This window comes from Balaenoptera borealis (genome assembly GCF_965194805.1).
Source record: "Balaenoptera borealis genome assembly, chromosome: 12".
Taxonomy (NCBI): Eukaryota; Metazoa; Chordata; class Mammalia; order Artiodactyla; family Balaenopteridae; genus Balaenoptera; species Balaenoptera borealis.
This window is the reverse complement of record NC_138869.1, coordinates 72,193,968-72,210,192: the sequence shown is the minus strand read 5'-3', so window position 1 is coordinate 72,210,192 and position 16,225 is coordinate 72,193,968. Positions and strand designations below refer to the sequence as shown.

The 16,225-nt window shown below is 45.7% G+C and overlaps 1 protein-coding gene across 6 annotated transcripts in view; it reads right to left on the bottom strand.

Moving 5' to 3' along the window:
- The window catches only part of CMTR1 (cap methyltransferase 1), a 53,966-nt gene that overhangs the window by 22,818 nt on the left and 14,923 nt on the right, over positions 1-16,225 (bottom strand). For 4 of the 6 annotated variants that reach the window (XR_014232765.1, XR_014232766.1, XM_082347812.1 and 1 more), the window contains 9 exons: positions 15,398-15,490; positions 13,921-13,992; positions 12,693-12,826; positions 12,499-12,571; positions 7,297-7,495; positions 6,416-6,534; positions 4,171-4,267; positions 3,716-3,848; positions 2,848-3,027 (listed from right to left, as the gene is read on the bottom strand). Coding sequence is in view for 4 of the 6 variants with exons in the window: in XM_082347812.1 (XP_082203938.1) it covers positions 2,848-3,027; positions 3,716-3,848; positions 4,171-4,267; positions 6,416-6,534; positions 7,297-7,495; positions 12,499-12,571; positions 12,693-12,826; positions 13,921-13,992; positions 15,398-15,490 (1,100 nt within the window). In the remaining 2 variants the exon portion in view is untranslated. The remainder of the gene's footprint in view (positions 1-2,847; positions 3,028-3,715; positions 3,849-4,170; positions 4,268-6,415; positions 6,535-7,296; positions 7,496-12,498; positions 12,572-12,692; positions 12,827-13,920; positions 13,993-15,397; positions 15,491-16,225) is intronic. The other 2 variants (XM_082347814.1, XM_082347815.1) reach the window with 1 other exon arrangement.

Genomic DNA, 16,225 nt, shown 5'->3' with positions numbered 1-16,225 from the left:
CTCTGTGCAGTTGGGAGCATTGAGAAGTCCAGTTTTGCCATGTGTCCACACACACCCATATCAGATGGCAGCATGGCTCAACAAAAAGAAGTCCAATTATTCAACATAGTTTTGGAAGATTTAGCCACAGCAATCAGAGAAGAAAAAGAAAAAAAAGGAATCCAAATCGGAAAAGAAGAAGTAAAGCTGTCACTGTTTGCAGATGACATGATGCTATACATAGAGAATCCTAAAGATGCTACCAGAAAACTACTAGAGCTAATCAATGAATCTGGTAAAGTAGCAGGATACAAAATTAATGCACAGAAATCTCTTGCATTCCTATACACTAATGATGAAAAATCTGAAAGAGAAATTAAGGAAACACTCCCATTTACCACTGCAACAAGAAGAATAAAATACCTAGGAATAAACCTACCTAAGGAGACAAAAGACCCGTATGCAGAAAACTATAAGACACTGATGAAAGAAATTAAAGATGATACAAACAGATGGAGAGACATACCATGTTCTTGGATTGGAAGAATCAACATTGTGAAAATGACTATACTACCCAAAGCAATCTACAGATTCAATGCAATCTCTATCAAACTACCAATGGCATCTTTCACAGAACTAGAACAAAAAATTTCACAATTTGTAAGGAAACACAAAAGACCCCGAATAGCCAAAGCAATCTTGGGAAGGAAAAACGGAGCTGGAGGAATCAGGCTCCCGGACTTCAGACTATACTACAAAGCTACAGTAATCAAGACAGTATGGGACTTCCCTGGTGGCACAGTAGTTAAGAATCCGCCTCCCACTGCAGGGGACACGGGTTTGAGCCCTGGGCCGGGAAGATCCCACATGCCACGGAGCAACTAAGCCCGTGCACCACAACTACTGAGCCTGTGCTCTAGAGCCCACAAGCCACAACTACTGAGCCCACGTGCCGCAACTACTGAAGCCCACGTGCTGCAACTACTGAAGCCCACGTGCCTAGAGCCCATGCTCCACAACAAGAGAAGCCACCGCAATAAGAAGCCCGCACACTGCAATAAAGAGTAGCCCCCGCTCACCACAACCAGAGAAAGCCCGCGCACAGCAACGAAGACCCAACACAGCCAAAAACAAATTAAAAAAAAAAAAGACAGTATGGTACTGGCACAAAAACAGAAATATAGATCAATGGAACAGGCTAGAAAGCCCAGAGATAAACCCACGCACATATGGTCACCTTATCTTTGATAAAGGAGGCAAGAATATACAATGGAGAAAAGACAGCCTCTTCAATAAGTGGTGCTAGGAAAACTGGACAGCTACATGTAAAAGAATGAAATTAGAACACTCCCTAACACCATACACAAAAATAAACTCAAAATGGATTAAAGACCTAAATGTAAGGCCAGACACTATAAAACTCTTAGAGGAAAACATAGGCAGAACACTCTATGACATAAATCACAGCAAGGCCCTTTTTGACCCACCTCCTAGAGAAATGGAAATAAGAACAAAAATAAACAAATGGGACCTAATGAAACTTAAAAGCTTCTGCACAGCAAAGGAAACCATAAACAAGATGAAAAGACAACCCTCAGAATGGGAGAAAATATTTCCAAATAAAGCAAATGACAAAGGATTAATCTCCAAAATTTACAAGCAGCTCATGCAGCTCAATATCAAAAAGACAAACAACCCAATCCAAAAATGGGCAGAAGACCTAAATAGACATTTCTCCAAAGAAGATATACAGATTGCCAACAAACACATGAAAGGATGCTCAACATCACTAATCATTAGAGAAATGCAAATCAAAACTACAATGAGGTATCACCTCACACCAGTCAGAAAGAATGTCCATCATCAAAAAATCTACAAACAGTAAATGCTGGAGAGGGTGTGGAGAAAAGGGAACCCTCTTGCACTGTTGGTGGGAATGTAAATTGATACAGCCACTATGGAGACCAGTATGGAGGTTCCTTTAAAAACTAAAAATAGAACTATCATATGACCCAGCAATCCCACTACTGGGCATATACCCTGAGAAAACCATAATTCAAAAAGAATCATGTACCACAATGTTCATTGCAGCTCTATTTACAATAGCCAGGACATGGAAGGAACTTCTCTGGGAGACTTGGGATTGTACTCTTAGAAATGACCTTTACAACACCTGTTTGGCCCTCCTAAGAAAGCACTTCTATTGATTCATTGCCACTATACAACTCTCCAACCTATCTAGAAAACTGTTCAATAAGGCTTGCCCACTTAGCAAACTGAGCCAACTGTCACAACTTTAAATTATCACCACTAACAGGGAAGGGGGAAAACAATTAATGAAGGTTAAAAAAAAAAAAAAAACACCAGTATTCACATGGCCTATTTGGGGAACTCATGGACTGGAAAAAGCTTTGGTAACAGAAATTTCCAAAGCATGTTATATACTTGCTTTCCAGCCGTCTCTTGCTTCCAACCAGGGGACTTCACAGGGCAACAAATTATGATAGCCTTTTACAAATGGAAGCAATTAAAGGGAAGTTACTCCATCCTCTGAGGACACAGAACAAGTCTGCTCTCTGTCAAGTTTCACTATCATACTCAGGCTCCCATGGGCAGGGGTATGCCAGCCAGGCTCCCACTGGCCACCCCTGTGACAGAGCATGGGAGCAGGATGAAAGTCCTCAAGGTACCCAAAGTCCCAGGGAGCCCTGGAATGAGCAGACCAATCCCCGTTATCAATTTTTCAAAATTAACAAAGTGATACCAAGAGCCGGTCATTCAGTCCTTCATTCTCTGGTCTTTCTTGATAGCCCAGTGGTGCCAGCAAAAAAAAAAGAAACAAAGAAAAAAACACATTGGTTTGCTTACCTTTCGTTGGACCGTATCACGTAGTCAGTAAATTCATGGTCTCCCTTGATCACCTCCAAGGGGACCACAAGGTTGACGTCGGAATCGGTGTTCCGCAGCTGGTTGAGTTTAATATTGACTGAGAAGAGGTAATCCCGCACATCATCAATGCCCACCTTCAGGCCCTTGCACACCACATACCTGGCAGGAGATACCCTGTCACTCCACTGAGCAAGGGCTTCCCTCACTTTTCCCTTCCCCAATCCCCTTGCTGAGTCATGAAGCTCTTGTCTATGCACAAAGAACAGCACAGTCTGTGTGTTGCAAAGTTCACCTCAAATCCTTTCTTTTTATGTTGGGCTGTATTTCTACTCTCTATGGCTGTGGTTCCCAACTGCCCTGTGCCAGGTTGGCTGCATCACAGTCACCTGGGAAGTCTGTTAAGTTAAAGACAATCAGACTCTCCAGGGATAGGGCCCAGAAATCTGCATTTTTAACAAGCCACTTAGAAATTCGGATTGGCCACATCTTCTCTCACATCGTGTATGGACACTGTGTCCCACCTGGGATGCCAACAGTGACTCTGGTTAGTGGCTCACTTAGTTAGTCCCTCCAGGTGACCGTTCTATTGGTCTCCTTCTCCCTCCCAGGACAAGCCAAGGATCGCCCACGTAAGTGTGGTGAATAAGGTTTGTGGAAAAGGAGGCAGAGGCTGAACGGTACATCGAAGAACCATTAAAATCCAAATCCTGACTCCTCTTGGCTCCAATCACTTTTTTTAAGTCAAGGTTTTTAATGTAGCTTGAGTGGTCATGCCAGAGATACACCAGGATTTGCTGTTCTGACATTTAGCCAACTAGTCTGATTAAAATGGAGAGGAAAGCCTCACCTCTCTGAGTTGGCAGGACGGCTGGTGATCGGCTTAAAGAGACATACTCGTTCAAAGCAGCAGTACAGCAGGTAGACGAGCCCCACACTGAAAGGTGTGAAGAGGTCAAAGGTTTTACAGATGAAGTGGCCTCCTAGATTAGAGAGAAAACACCAGTAGCAGTCAGCAGCTTCCATTCCAGAAGGTGGGTAAGGTAGTCTCAGGGAGCATGACAAAGTCAGGGACCCAGCAGCTGGGTCCATTAAAGTCACAGGCAATGTAAGGAAAAGACTCAGTTTTAGAGGGGACTTTGGGGATTCTATGGCACCTTTTCCCCTAAATTCCTCATTCAGCCACCTGTCACCTAATATAAGCAGATTGTTTTTTAAATTCCAAGCCAACCCCTATACATGCTCTTCTCCAACAGGGCCTCTAAGAGGTGGGTCCGGGTGGGGAGACAGCAGAGGCAGTGTCACCTGTCCGGACAACAGACAGCGCCATGAGGAACTGACAGAGCAGCAGCTGTTTGCTGAGGATCTCCTGCAGGTTCTCCTGTCCCTCCACTGAGAAACCCTGAAATGAGAGCACAAGGACCAGGGTAGAAAACAGAAGTGATGAGGACTGAAAAGAGTACTCCTACCTCATCTTCCCTGAGATTTCTTGAAGTGTTTTCATTGATCTCCACCATCTGACTGATAAAGATACAGCTTGGTGTTTAGATTCTTTGGCGTGGTCACATGGCTCACTGTGGTGAAGACAGCACCTGGGACCCAGGCCTGACTACTGAGCCAGGGCTGTTTTCCTGCTCTATCACTCCCGGGGATGGAACCAAGTCTGCTCCTCCAAGGAGATGGTCCAGAAAATTTTAAAACTCACGTGGGAATCCAAGGGCCTTGTCATCAACTGAAACAGAAGGTCTTCACATTCAAGATCAAAGTTGTGTTTAAAGCACCTACATTTAGGACCCAGTATCAATTTCTTAATAAGAACTGTTAACAAACTGTTAACAGTTAGCAGTACGGCAGAACAGAGGCAAAATACGCTAGTCACAGGCCAACTACAAGATAGGAAACTGAATGCCCTGGTGAATCCAATGAGACCCAGGGAGTACATGTGGCCTGAAACTCTGCAGGGGCTCGCTCAGTGGTGGGCTGACCACCGAACAGGCCCTAATCTAGTGACAGGAGAAAAGTTAGCATAACTCTGACAGTCACAGTAATCTCTCTTTCTCTGCGGACCAAGGATTTATTCACAAAACCCCCTTTCCTGTCCCAAGACCATGGAGCCTCTCCCTCCAGCTGGCAGTGTCTCTGGCCAGGGTGTTTGTTCAAAGAATGTACATTGCTATTCTTGGAGTGGTCTCCCTCTCTGTGAGATCCCAGCAGGGAGCAGACAGCCATGCTCACACAGAAGTGAAGGAGGCCAGGGGCTGTGATAGGAAGAGAGGGGAGTTGTTGTTTAATGGGTACAGAGTTTCAATTTTGCAAAATGAAAAAGTTTTGGAGATCTGTCTCACAATAGTGTGAATATATTTAACACTACCGAACTGTAAACTTAAAAACGGTTGCAATGGTAAATTTTACGTTATGTGTTTTTCATCACAATAATTAAGAAAAGTAAAGAGGCTGGCCTCCATTAAGCTGGGCCCAGCCTGGCCAGGTCTCCAGAATCAAAAATGTTTAGCAACGTCTTCCAGATTTACAGATGCTTCTTAAAATGCATGCCTGTTTATAGGGGAAACAGACAAACAAATAAACCAGCCACACAGGTTACCAGTCTAAGCTGCCTAAGCCAGAAGGACAATCCTTGAGTTTGCCACTCCAGCTGACAAACTGCAAGGCTGCCTGCCTCCCAAGCACTATCAGATCCCTCAAGCACAGGTGAAGCAGCCCCTCCCTCCCCTCCACCCAGGCCTGTCTGTCTGCTGTCCCCTGCTGTGCACAAAGCTTTGGTGAGTGAGATGCATGTTCAGATCCTGTGCTGAGAGCCTAAACATTTCTTCACCTCCCCACAGGGCTACTGCTTGAAAGGCTACCCAAGGGGCTCCAGAGGCTCTTCTCAACTCTGGCCATGTGACCCTGGAGCAACTGCGACGTTCTCTGACCCTCCTCTACACTAATTTGTGGCTCATTCCAGAAAAGACTACCTGCAGCATCAGATTACTAGGTGAGAAAGCTGCAGGGGACTTGCCTCTATATATCAAATAGCTGCCCGAGAAACAGGCGACTTGAATATTCACTTTAGCCCAGCGATTGACCGAGCCTCCTGTGGCGTCCCGGAGGACTCCTTTGAGCTGCTGCCTTTGGTTATGTGGTCACCTATTAGCCCATCCAGAGGCTTAGGAGCGGCCATGTGTAGACAGCCTCTACCAGGAGCAGCACCCAGGTGACAAATGACGGGAATGTTCTTCCCGGTCAGCTCTGCCTAGCTCATCTTAGTCCTGGCCCCCCTCTCAACATGTCTCATAGCCAACCAAGGCCCTTTGAAGAAGTGAGCTAAGAAGGTCCACTTGCTCCAAGCAAAGATGCCCACAACATCACAGCCTTGACAAAGTTACCACTGAAAAGATGCACAAAAAGAATAAAAACATACATCACACATCCCTACTATCTGCCCTTCCAGGGCAGCTAAAGGACCAAACCAAACAAAACAAAACCAGTTCTCAAGCCTCTAACATGATAAATCCCTAAAGCATCACCCTATGAAGAGAAGGTCACCTACCCCATCAGCCATCAGAAAGTGGACACCCTTGCGATCTGTGTTATCCAGGACAAAATTCCGAAAAGCAGTGATGTTCTCCGGGCGGGTGATGTCTCCATCTCCATCGATCCCACCCTCACCTGACAAGACACAAGATTCACATTTAGCTCATCTGCCCTGTGCATCCCTGGAGCAGGGACACAAGCTCTCTGGGGCTGTGAACACAGGTACCAGGTGGACCTCGAGGCCCAGGAGAAAAGCCCCTGTGAGGAGCAACTCACTGAAGGACCCATCATACAAGGCTGCCTTGCAGTGATGGACAGGAGGCAAAAACAGTGCCCTGCTATAAGAAAGCAGAGTTCAGAAGGAGCTGACCAGCCAAGAGTCATCAACTGAAACAGAAGGTCTTCATATTCAAGATCAAAGTTGTGTTTAAAGCACCTACATTAGGACCCAGTATCAATTTCTTAATAAGAACTGTTAACAAAGGACTTAGGATTTGCTGCCAAATCACAAAAAGCGAGACAGAGTGGAGGGAACTGCTGGAGGGTTGCTGAGCTGGCTGGAGATGGGTGTGGGTTTGTATGTGTTAATAACCCTGCCAGTTCTCAGCCGGAGATCAGGCAGTTTCATTATCTCCTGTCACCACAAGAGAAGAAAGGAGGAATTAATATGGCTCTGATGAGAGTTTGCCTAGTGGAGTATTTAACCTGTACCCACAGGCCTGGGGTAAAAAGGGACAGTCTAGAGGGAACCGAGACCTTCATGACATTGGCTGGGGAACCCCAGACTCAGAGACCTGGGAAAGAAAACATGGCAAATGGATAATAACTACTTCTGACCTAAAGTCGCCAAAGAGAACTGGCTCTCATAGCCCCCGGTACCCTCCTCCACGTCCCTACCGTAGTAGGGTTCGAAGAGCTCACTGGAGGCCGAGTAGAAGTCTTCCAGCTTAAAATCGTTAGGACCCTTCAGAGTCATTCCAAAGCCCTTTGCGTGCCACTTCTTCCTCCACAGCACATACTCCGAGAAGCCACCTGGGCCTGCACAGACGTCAGCAAAGTATAGAAGCTCAGCTTCCCGGTCCTTCACCAGTGGTTTCTGCAAAGGCAAGTGGAAGTCAGGGGAGGAAGGGAAAAAAGATGGCTAAATGGGGAGCAGGAAAGAGAAGGCAGGGGGAGTAAAATAAGCCTTTCAGCAAGCACAATGCAGAGTTCCTGTGGCCAGAGCCACAAGCGCCCGGAAACGTGTCCTCTGTGATCACTGCCCTCCAAAGTTTTTGCCCATCCCCACCTCAAAACACCCCTGATGCCTTTCAACCCACCAGGCCTAGCTCAGACTCCTAATAAAAACATCTTAATGGGCATCTAAGCGTGCATTTTTTATTTCTCAGCATCTTTTCCTCACCATATCCTGCCTTACAAGAGTCCCACTGAGCAGAATAGATGTTCTAACCCCACATTACAGATAGGGAAAAAGGGACCCCAAGACACAAAGCGACTTGTTCACAGACAGTCTGCATCAAAGCTAAATCAGAATCCCATCAGCCTGACCATTAGATGCAGGCCTTCCTGTCCAACCAAAGTCTGAGGGGCTCTCACATCACCCTCTCCCAGCCACAGGGCCTATCTTTCCAGATCATAGCCTCTGCTTCCCTTCTCCCCTTCCTCTGAGGCTCTCCCTTTTTTTTTCCAATTAACTTTTTATCATGGAATAATTTTAGACTTATAGATAAGTTGCAAGAATAAAGTTCGCATATACCCTTCACCCAGTTTTATTAACATCTTACATTGTCATTTGTCAAAACTAAGAAACTGACACAGGTACATTACTATTAACTAAAGTCCAGACTTGATTCAGATCTCGCTAGAGCCCTTGTTCTGTTCCATGACCCCATCCAAGATACCACAGTGCATAGAGTCTCCTCCTTTTTAGCACCCCCTCCCTCTCCTGCCTTTGCTCCTCTGCTCGCCAGGGCCTGGGCGGAGCACAGCTGGGAGCTGACAAGGTAGAGAGAACAGGAGACAATGGTGTGCAGCTTCCGGGCAGCCACCAAAGCACCACCCACCTAAGGAATAACTAATTTACAGTAATCATTTGTATTTTTATTGGATTATAGTTTTGGCCACTTGAGTGGCTTTAACTCTTAATCTAAAATGTTGGGAGTTTCCTGGTGGCCTAGTGGTTAGGATTCCAGGTTTTCTCTGCTGTGGCCCAGGTTCGATCCCTGGTGGGGGAACTTAATCCCGCAAGCCATGCGGCACGGCCAAATAAATAAATAAAATAAAATGTATGCTGAATGCGGACCTAGATTGTGTGTTTACACTTCTCTTCTACACACCTGGGCCCTAGATGATGAATTCTACTTGTCCCAACCCTCCACAGCAGAGAGGATAAACCATCTGCACTGGTGACAAGACGTTGAGTTCTAGAGGGGGTGAGTGCAGGGGACTCTCGTGAACATCCAGCAGAAAGGGGCTAAGGCAGCTCAGCCCTCTCTCTCTACAGGTTTGGCACGGCTGGGTGCTTGTCCAGAGCTCTGTAACTGCTAGATAAAGATCAGAAAGCTTCAGGGGAAACAGTTATAAGAAAGAAATGGAAACGCTGATGCTCACGATCCAGTCACTTTCTAGGTGACAAGGGCCTTGCCTCTGATGATGGTTATCTACCTTTATCAAAACAGTGAAAAAGTCTCAGGAGAAAGTGACTTTATCTAAAAATAAACTTCATCATCCTGTGACAAGCCCATTCAGCATGCTGGGATATATCAGTTCTTTCTCCCCTACCCCTGCCACTCCACCCTAGCATTCTTTGTTCCTGAGCCATCAGTTTTCATATTTTTGGATTATATTCACTTGCACACACACAAAAAGACCTAATGGCATTTGCCGAGAATATTACACGGCACTTCCCAGGCTGCAAAGTGGTAGTGAGGCAGGGGTCACAATTTTAAGGCCTGCACAGGCTAGAAAGAGTGAAAACATTGTTCCTCACCACTGGCCATGTCCTAGCCCCAGGCTGCAGCCTCTCTAGGTGAGCAGATGGCCCAAAGGAAGACTGGGAGAAGGAAGGCGAATGAATCAATGAAAGCATCTCACCTCCAAGAAGAGCGCATAAATATGATCTGTTCTGTGATTTCAAGATGTGTCACACCCTCACAGGCCACAGCCAGAAGGTCCTTTCATAGAAAGGACATCTGGGATTCTCACCTCTGCCATTTACGGGCTGTGCAGTCAAAGGCAAGTCCATAATTTATGTCTTTAAGCTCGAGCTTCCTCAACTGTAAACTAGGACTAATGCAGGTTATTTTTTAAGGCTATTAGAGGATTAAATGAAGTACCATATGTCAAAGACCTTTAGAAACTGTACAATACTAAACAAACGTAAGATAACATTATATTCAACTAGATCAACTTCCTTAGAGTCAAAACTCTGGTCCCTTCCATCCTTTCGTCTTTGCCATGCCTAGCACTGTGCTCCACGTGCAGCGGGCACTTCGTAAGTGCTGTCTAATTTCTTCTAAGACAGCACTGAAACTTAAAGATCTACATTCAGTTTTTGTCTCCTGTTACGTTTCACAGCCAATGTTTTCTTACCTCAACAATAACCTCAAGCACACAAGTCCCTCACATAACGTTTTGGTTTATAATATGCTTCCATATACCCAAAGAATCTAAATTCCCTTCTTTCCCTTGTCCCTTCCAATTCTTGTTTACGATTTCTTTATTTCCCTACCCTAGCCTCTCTTCTCCTTTTTCCACAACCTGCAGAAGCAGAAACACACTGAAAAACCTCGGAGACCCTCCCTCTGGCTTCCCACCTCCAACCTCCTCACCCTTTCCCAAGCTTCAAGTTCTCCACACTCTTATTCTGTAATTCGCCTGATCCAAGAGCCACTGAGACCCTGGCAAACCTGGGCATGTGCCTGGGGCTTCCACCACTCCCAGCTCTACAGTGTCTCGCCTGAAAAACACACCAAGCCTGCCGGGCTTGGCTGTCACTCTGGTCCTCGGGGGAAAACAGAGGTGAAAAGAGAGAAGAAAACACTAGGAGCTGAAGAGAAATCACTTTTTATAGTGGAGCGTAGAAGAACATCTCTGAAAGGGCAATTCTCCATGGCCACTATCAATCAATTCAAGTCAAGAAGCTGCCTGAAGCATCACAAACACGGCTGCCTTTTCCTATGTAACTAATATCTCCACCCTCGACCTGAATGGGACAACCCTGATGCCTACTTCATTTTCCTGACAGCCAAAGACAATAACCAGAAACCAGCTGCTGGAGGCGTTTAACATTCAAAAGCCCAAAGTGATGCTGTGACTTCCCAGCGGCTTAACAGAGTTCCTTTGCCAGGCAGGGGTTTAAAAGAAATCATTTGGAGCTCAAAAAATTAAATCAACATTACATCAACCTAATTTTCTCAAGATGCTAATTCCAAGAGCTCTTTTGTGCAGCTTGCTGGTACTGTAAAATGGGGAGGAAGACCTGGGAGAGAGAAATAACTAAAGACTGGAGGGGTCCACCTACCAGTTTCGCCAGCACTGAAGAAGCAGTCAGGCAGGTGAAGCCGAAACATTAAAGAACTTGGAAAACAAGTTTCTTTAAGCAGTGGATAATCGGGGCCTAGTAGAAGGAGGGTAAGTGAAGCAGAAACAGGTTCGGGAACAGCTGGCTCCTGGCCCCTTCACTGTCAGAGAGAACTGACTTTCTAGGACTGGGTAAAAATGCTTTGAAACCCTGAAGGGAATGTTAGAATGAAATTTCCTTTTTTCTTTCTCTATCATTATGGAGGGTCTGTGTTCAGAAAAATGACATGTAGCAAAGTAGAAAATCATTTTGCTCTACCACTTCTTGAGAAGGGCCAAAGACTGGTAATTATGATCCCACACAAAGCTTGTTCAGAGAGGCAGAAAGGGAAGTGGCCACATTTGAAATCACAGATTTTAGAGCTGGAACAAATCTTAAGAGTCTTTTGGTCCTACCCCAGCCCTCTGGCAGGTTAGTAGGGCTAATTTCAGAGATGAGACAGCTGAGACCCAAAGAAGGTATGAACCTAAGCGACACCACCTGCGACTAAGTGCTGCACTCCATGCCCGCCCTCAACCCTCACTGAACACAGCCTAGATCTTCAGACACAATATTGATTTTAAATAGACCAGTGAAAGAACCCAGATGCCCACATTTCATTCAACACTCAAACATTTCCCAGAGTACTGCCCTCTCATACCAGAAACAGCAACCAAATCAGATGAGGTCACAAGTTTCAATTTGGAACACTCACTGTAAGGACTGTATACAGTCATCCCGCAGCATCTGCAGGGGATTGGTTTCAGGACCCCTGCAGCCACCAAAATCTGCAGATGCTCAAGTCCTTTAAATAAAATGGCAGTGTACAGTCGGCCCTCTGTATCCGTGGATGCAGAACCTACAGACACGGAGGGCTGACTGTACTCAGACTCTACCTCATCCATGGTAGGAAGAAGGCAGGGGAAAGCTCCCTGGTGGCAACTGGCCTCCACACATCAATGAGCACAGAAAGGCTTTACAAACCCCCAACCCTGTACTCTTATCAGCTCTCAAGTCCACCAGAATTTCCAGAACACAAGCACCATGGGGAAAGGGATCACGTCTATCTCCTTCAAAATTATATTCCTGGTACTGTGCCTGGCAAAAAGTCGGGGTTTTGATAAATACACGTTTAATGAATGCAGGAGGGAGGCCTGTGCTCTAGCTCATGGCCTCCTCTCCCTGCCCCCTAGGCCTACAGATGCACAGATGCTGATTTTGTCAGGATTGCCCCTTCTCCACCCCTGTAAGCCCTGCTGCCTCCACTTAGAGTGAGCAGCAGGGTCTGCAGAGTTGGGGGGTGGGACTCAGGGCCCGAAGCCCTAGAGACAGCTGCTTACTGGGGCACTCCTGGGACCACAGGAAGCAGTGTGGAACCCTACCTGAAGAGCTCAAAGCAAAATATATCTCTTTCACAAAATACATCTCTATCACCTAGCAGGAATACTCTCCTAGCACTGCACAAATGGCAATTTCTGAACCACTGAAGCTCAAGCTCATTTGGCACTATGAATTCAGAAGCAAAATCTTGTTCTCACCCCATAAGAGTCCCTCGGATTTGTAAACATGCGATCGAACACAAAATCCATGTTAGCCATCTTCATTGCCGCCCTGCAACAAAGCAAGACAGAAAAGTGTGCCTCAGTACCAGACATATGGAGAGCTAAGGCTCAAATGAAAAGGTAGAACAGTGTACATTCAGGTAGGGGGATGGAAAGAAATGTCAGCAAACCTGTTTAGGAAGAAGACTCCTCGGATCATCTCGTAGGGATTGGCCCGGGTCCGAGCTCGCCGCATCTCCTCCCCATCCAGGATATCAAACACATTCTGCCCAGAGAGAATCAGAACCTGAAGGTGAGCATCACCCTTTGGGATGAAACAGGTGTCTTAACGAGCTTGAGGGGCCTGATTCACAGCCCTCTGAAGAGCTAGGCTCCTGCCGTATCCCAGTTCTGAAATGACCAGATGTGTGACCCTAGACAAGTCACTCAATCACTCTGACCCTCAACTACCTCACCTGTAAAATGGTACAAAATAAAAGGGAAGTAAGCATGTGCCTGGCACATGGTAAGTGGTTAATAAATGGCACGGAGTCACCTCCTGGCACTGGTAATCCTCATAACAAATCTGCTTCTCCACTCCAGCAGCAACTTCCCAAGGGACCAGAGTTCTGACATGAAGGGTACCCAGAGAGTGGGTAGACAAACCAAGACCAGAGTTTTCTGAGGGCGCCTACCACACGGGAGGGAACCCTTCTCTGTTCTCTAATTTTCTCTCTGAAAAAAGAAAGCCTCACTTTACCTGAGTCCCAGTCACCTTAAGGATATTCCCAACACTCTGCCTGCCAGAAAAATAAGCTCTGTGAAGCTAGTCTGAGGTCTTGCTTCTTCTCCAACCCATTTCCTCCTCAGAGTTTCCTTGGCTCATTCTGCCCCAGGCAATGCACTTCCTGACCCAAAGACAGGCCAAAAGACATCAAGGGGAGGGTAACACCAACTACTTCTTTTAATTTTTACAACACTGGGAAGTGAGTATTTTCTCCCCAGTTTATAGATGAGGAAACTCAAACTCAGAGAAGCTAAAGCAAGTGGCCCAAGGTCACACAGGAAAAAAAAAAAGCTGCTAAACTAGGATTTGAATTCAGCTCTATCTGATGCTACAGAATGATTCCGAACCTTTCACTATGCCAGGCCCCCTTCAGGATTACAATGAACCGACCCACTGAAATTAAGTGGTTCCTTTCCTGGCTACTGATCACAGGGATAGCACAACACTACAGGGCAGGAGAGCCACCAGGAAAAAGGACACCTCACAGAAATGTACCAAGCTACCTATCTGATCTCAAGGAAAAATCTTAGCTAAACTTCAGCCTCCCCACAACTGACTCAAAAGAACAAGAAAAGCCCAGCACAACCCCTCACACAAAATCTTCAACTCCAGCTCTAGCCACAAGTCCTTACCTTACATTGCAACACGCTGTGAAGCAGCTCTTCCCCGCAAAACTCTGTTTCATCTTCAATAATCATCTTTCTCTACAGGGAGAAGAAAACAATTAATGACCACGTGTGACTGTATTTGGGGGGATGGATGGGGAAACTAGGGTTCTGAGTGAGTAGAGCAAAAGGGGCCAAAGAACATCAATCCCTGAGGGGCGGGAAAAAGAAAATCCCAAATCCCTCTGGCTCTAGTCCAGATGGCTATGAGATGAAGCAGCCCCCTGGGTACTCTGACTAGAGCACCATATGGATACAAGACTCATGAATGCTGAGGCTGAGAAAAGCAAACAGGAAGGAGACGTCCAAGCTGTCTGTCCCTAGAGTGTGGAGGCAGAAGGATGGGGAATGCCCCAAATGACAGAAGCCTTTCCCTCAACCAGGAAGCCTCTTGCTCTGTGATGAGTACGAAGGCAGGATCCCAGGCACTGACCTGGTAGTGTCACAGAAAACAAGGGTGAGGGAGCCCCATGGGGATGTCAAGTCCAACTTCATGTCTGAGTGAGGCTACCTCTAAATCAGTGATGCTCAAACTTGGCGTTCTCAGGTTTACACTCTTCAAGACCACTGAGGACCCCCAAAGAGCTTTTGTTTATGTAAGAGATATGTGTATATATATTAGAAGTTAAAACCGAGAAAATGTTTAAATATTTACTAATTTAGTTTAAAAGAAGATGGTATATTAACATAAATAACATTTTTATGAGAAAAAACTATATTTCCAAAAAAAAAATTTATTGAGAAGAGTGGCCCTGTTTTCCATTTTGCAAATCTCTCAATATCTGGCTTAATACACAGCAGCTAGATTCTCCTGTCCACATTTGCATTCAATTGGTCGTGATATCACATGTCAAGGTCACTGGAAAACTCCACTGGACACTTGTGAGAGAATGAGAATGAAAAAGGCAAATAACTTTTTAGTATCATTATTAAAATAACTTTGACCTGGTAGACCCCGTGAAAGGGTCATGGAGATCCCTGGAGGTCCCTACACTTTGAGAACTGCTCTCCAGACCATGCTGACTTGGTATAGCTATCTACTTTATTCTTGTAATTTTCCAGAAGGAGATTAAACAAATTTCCTCCGTAACAACTCCCTCAATACTTCCTGAGGACAGGGACAGTGCCTTTTTATCTACCTGGAACAGTGCCCAGCAGTGACCAGAATATACAGATGTATAATAAGCTACTCTAAAAAGCAACCAAGAGGAAGACAGAAGTTATGCATTTTGTGCTGCCCTGCAAGTTAAAGGAGGAAAAACCCTGTCTGCCTCATCTGCCAGGGGCATATCCGTAAAGCCCTTGACACACCTCCTTGATGCAGAATGCTCAGATTCACATTTTTCTTAAACTGTGAGTATACAATGTACACACCTGACTTGAGGAGGAGAAAAGTCAGGAGATAAGTGCCAAGAATTCAGGGTACATTTTCCTGAAATCCTACCTTTCCCACAACCATCCAATCACTCATTTCCTGAGTGTCAGGAATTTCAGTGGTACATTCTGGGAACCATGACACCTGCTCACAGGCACTGGGCTACAAACAAAAGAGAGGCAAGTAAGTCAGGTAAGACAGACCCTCAGGGATATGCCCCAACTCACCAGGGCTTCCCCAAAACAATCAAGAGGGACTCAGAGTGAAAAGGGTCCAGGAAGCTGAGGCCACTGGCAGTGTCAGACATTAGAACTAAGAGCCAGAATGCTAAAGTTTAACTTCTGAAGGCCAGGTCCAATTCTGGTTTGAATCCTAAGAAACTTCCCCAACTTACAAAGTTTCTTTCATTTATTCCAATATTATTTGATGAATACCTACTGTGGGCTAAGAGCTCAGAATGCAGAGTTAAAAAGATATGGTCCTTGGGACCTCCCTGGCAGTCCAGTGGTTAGGACTCCGCGTTTCCACTAGAGGGGGCACAGGTTTGATCCCTGGTTGGGAAGCCAAGATCCCGCATGCCATGCAACGTGGCCAAAAAAAAAAAAAAAAGACATGGTCCTTAATTCAAGAGGCCTATAATCAGAGCAGTGGGGACACAGAGAATTACACGTAGGATACAAGTCCATGATAAGGTAATTACATCAGGAAGACTCAGTGCAGTGAGTCTCACCTCCTGATGCCTTTCATTCCAAGACAGAGCAGAAACTGGCATCTCTAACGTTGCTTCCTCTTAATTTTTCAATTACTTTATCAAGCTAAAACAGTGGTTTTCATCCTGGCTATACATTAGGATCATCTGCAGACCTTTTAAAAAGTACTGATGCCTGGGCCCCACCC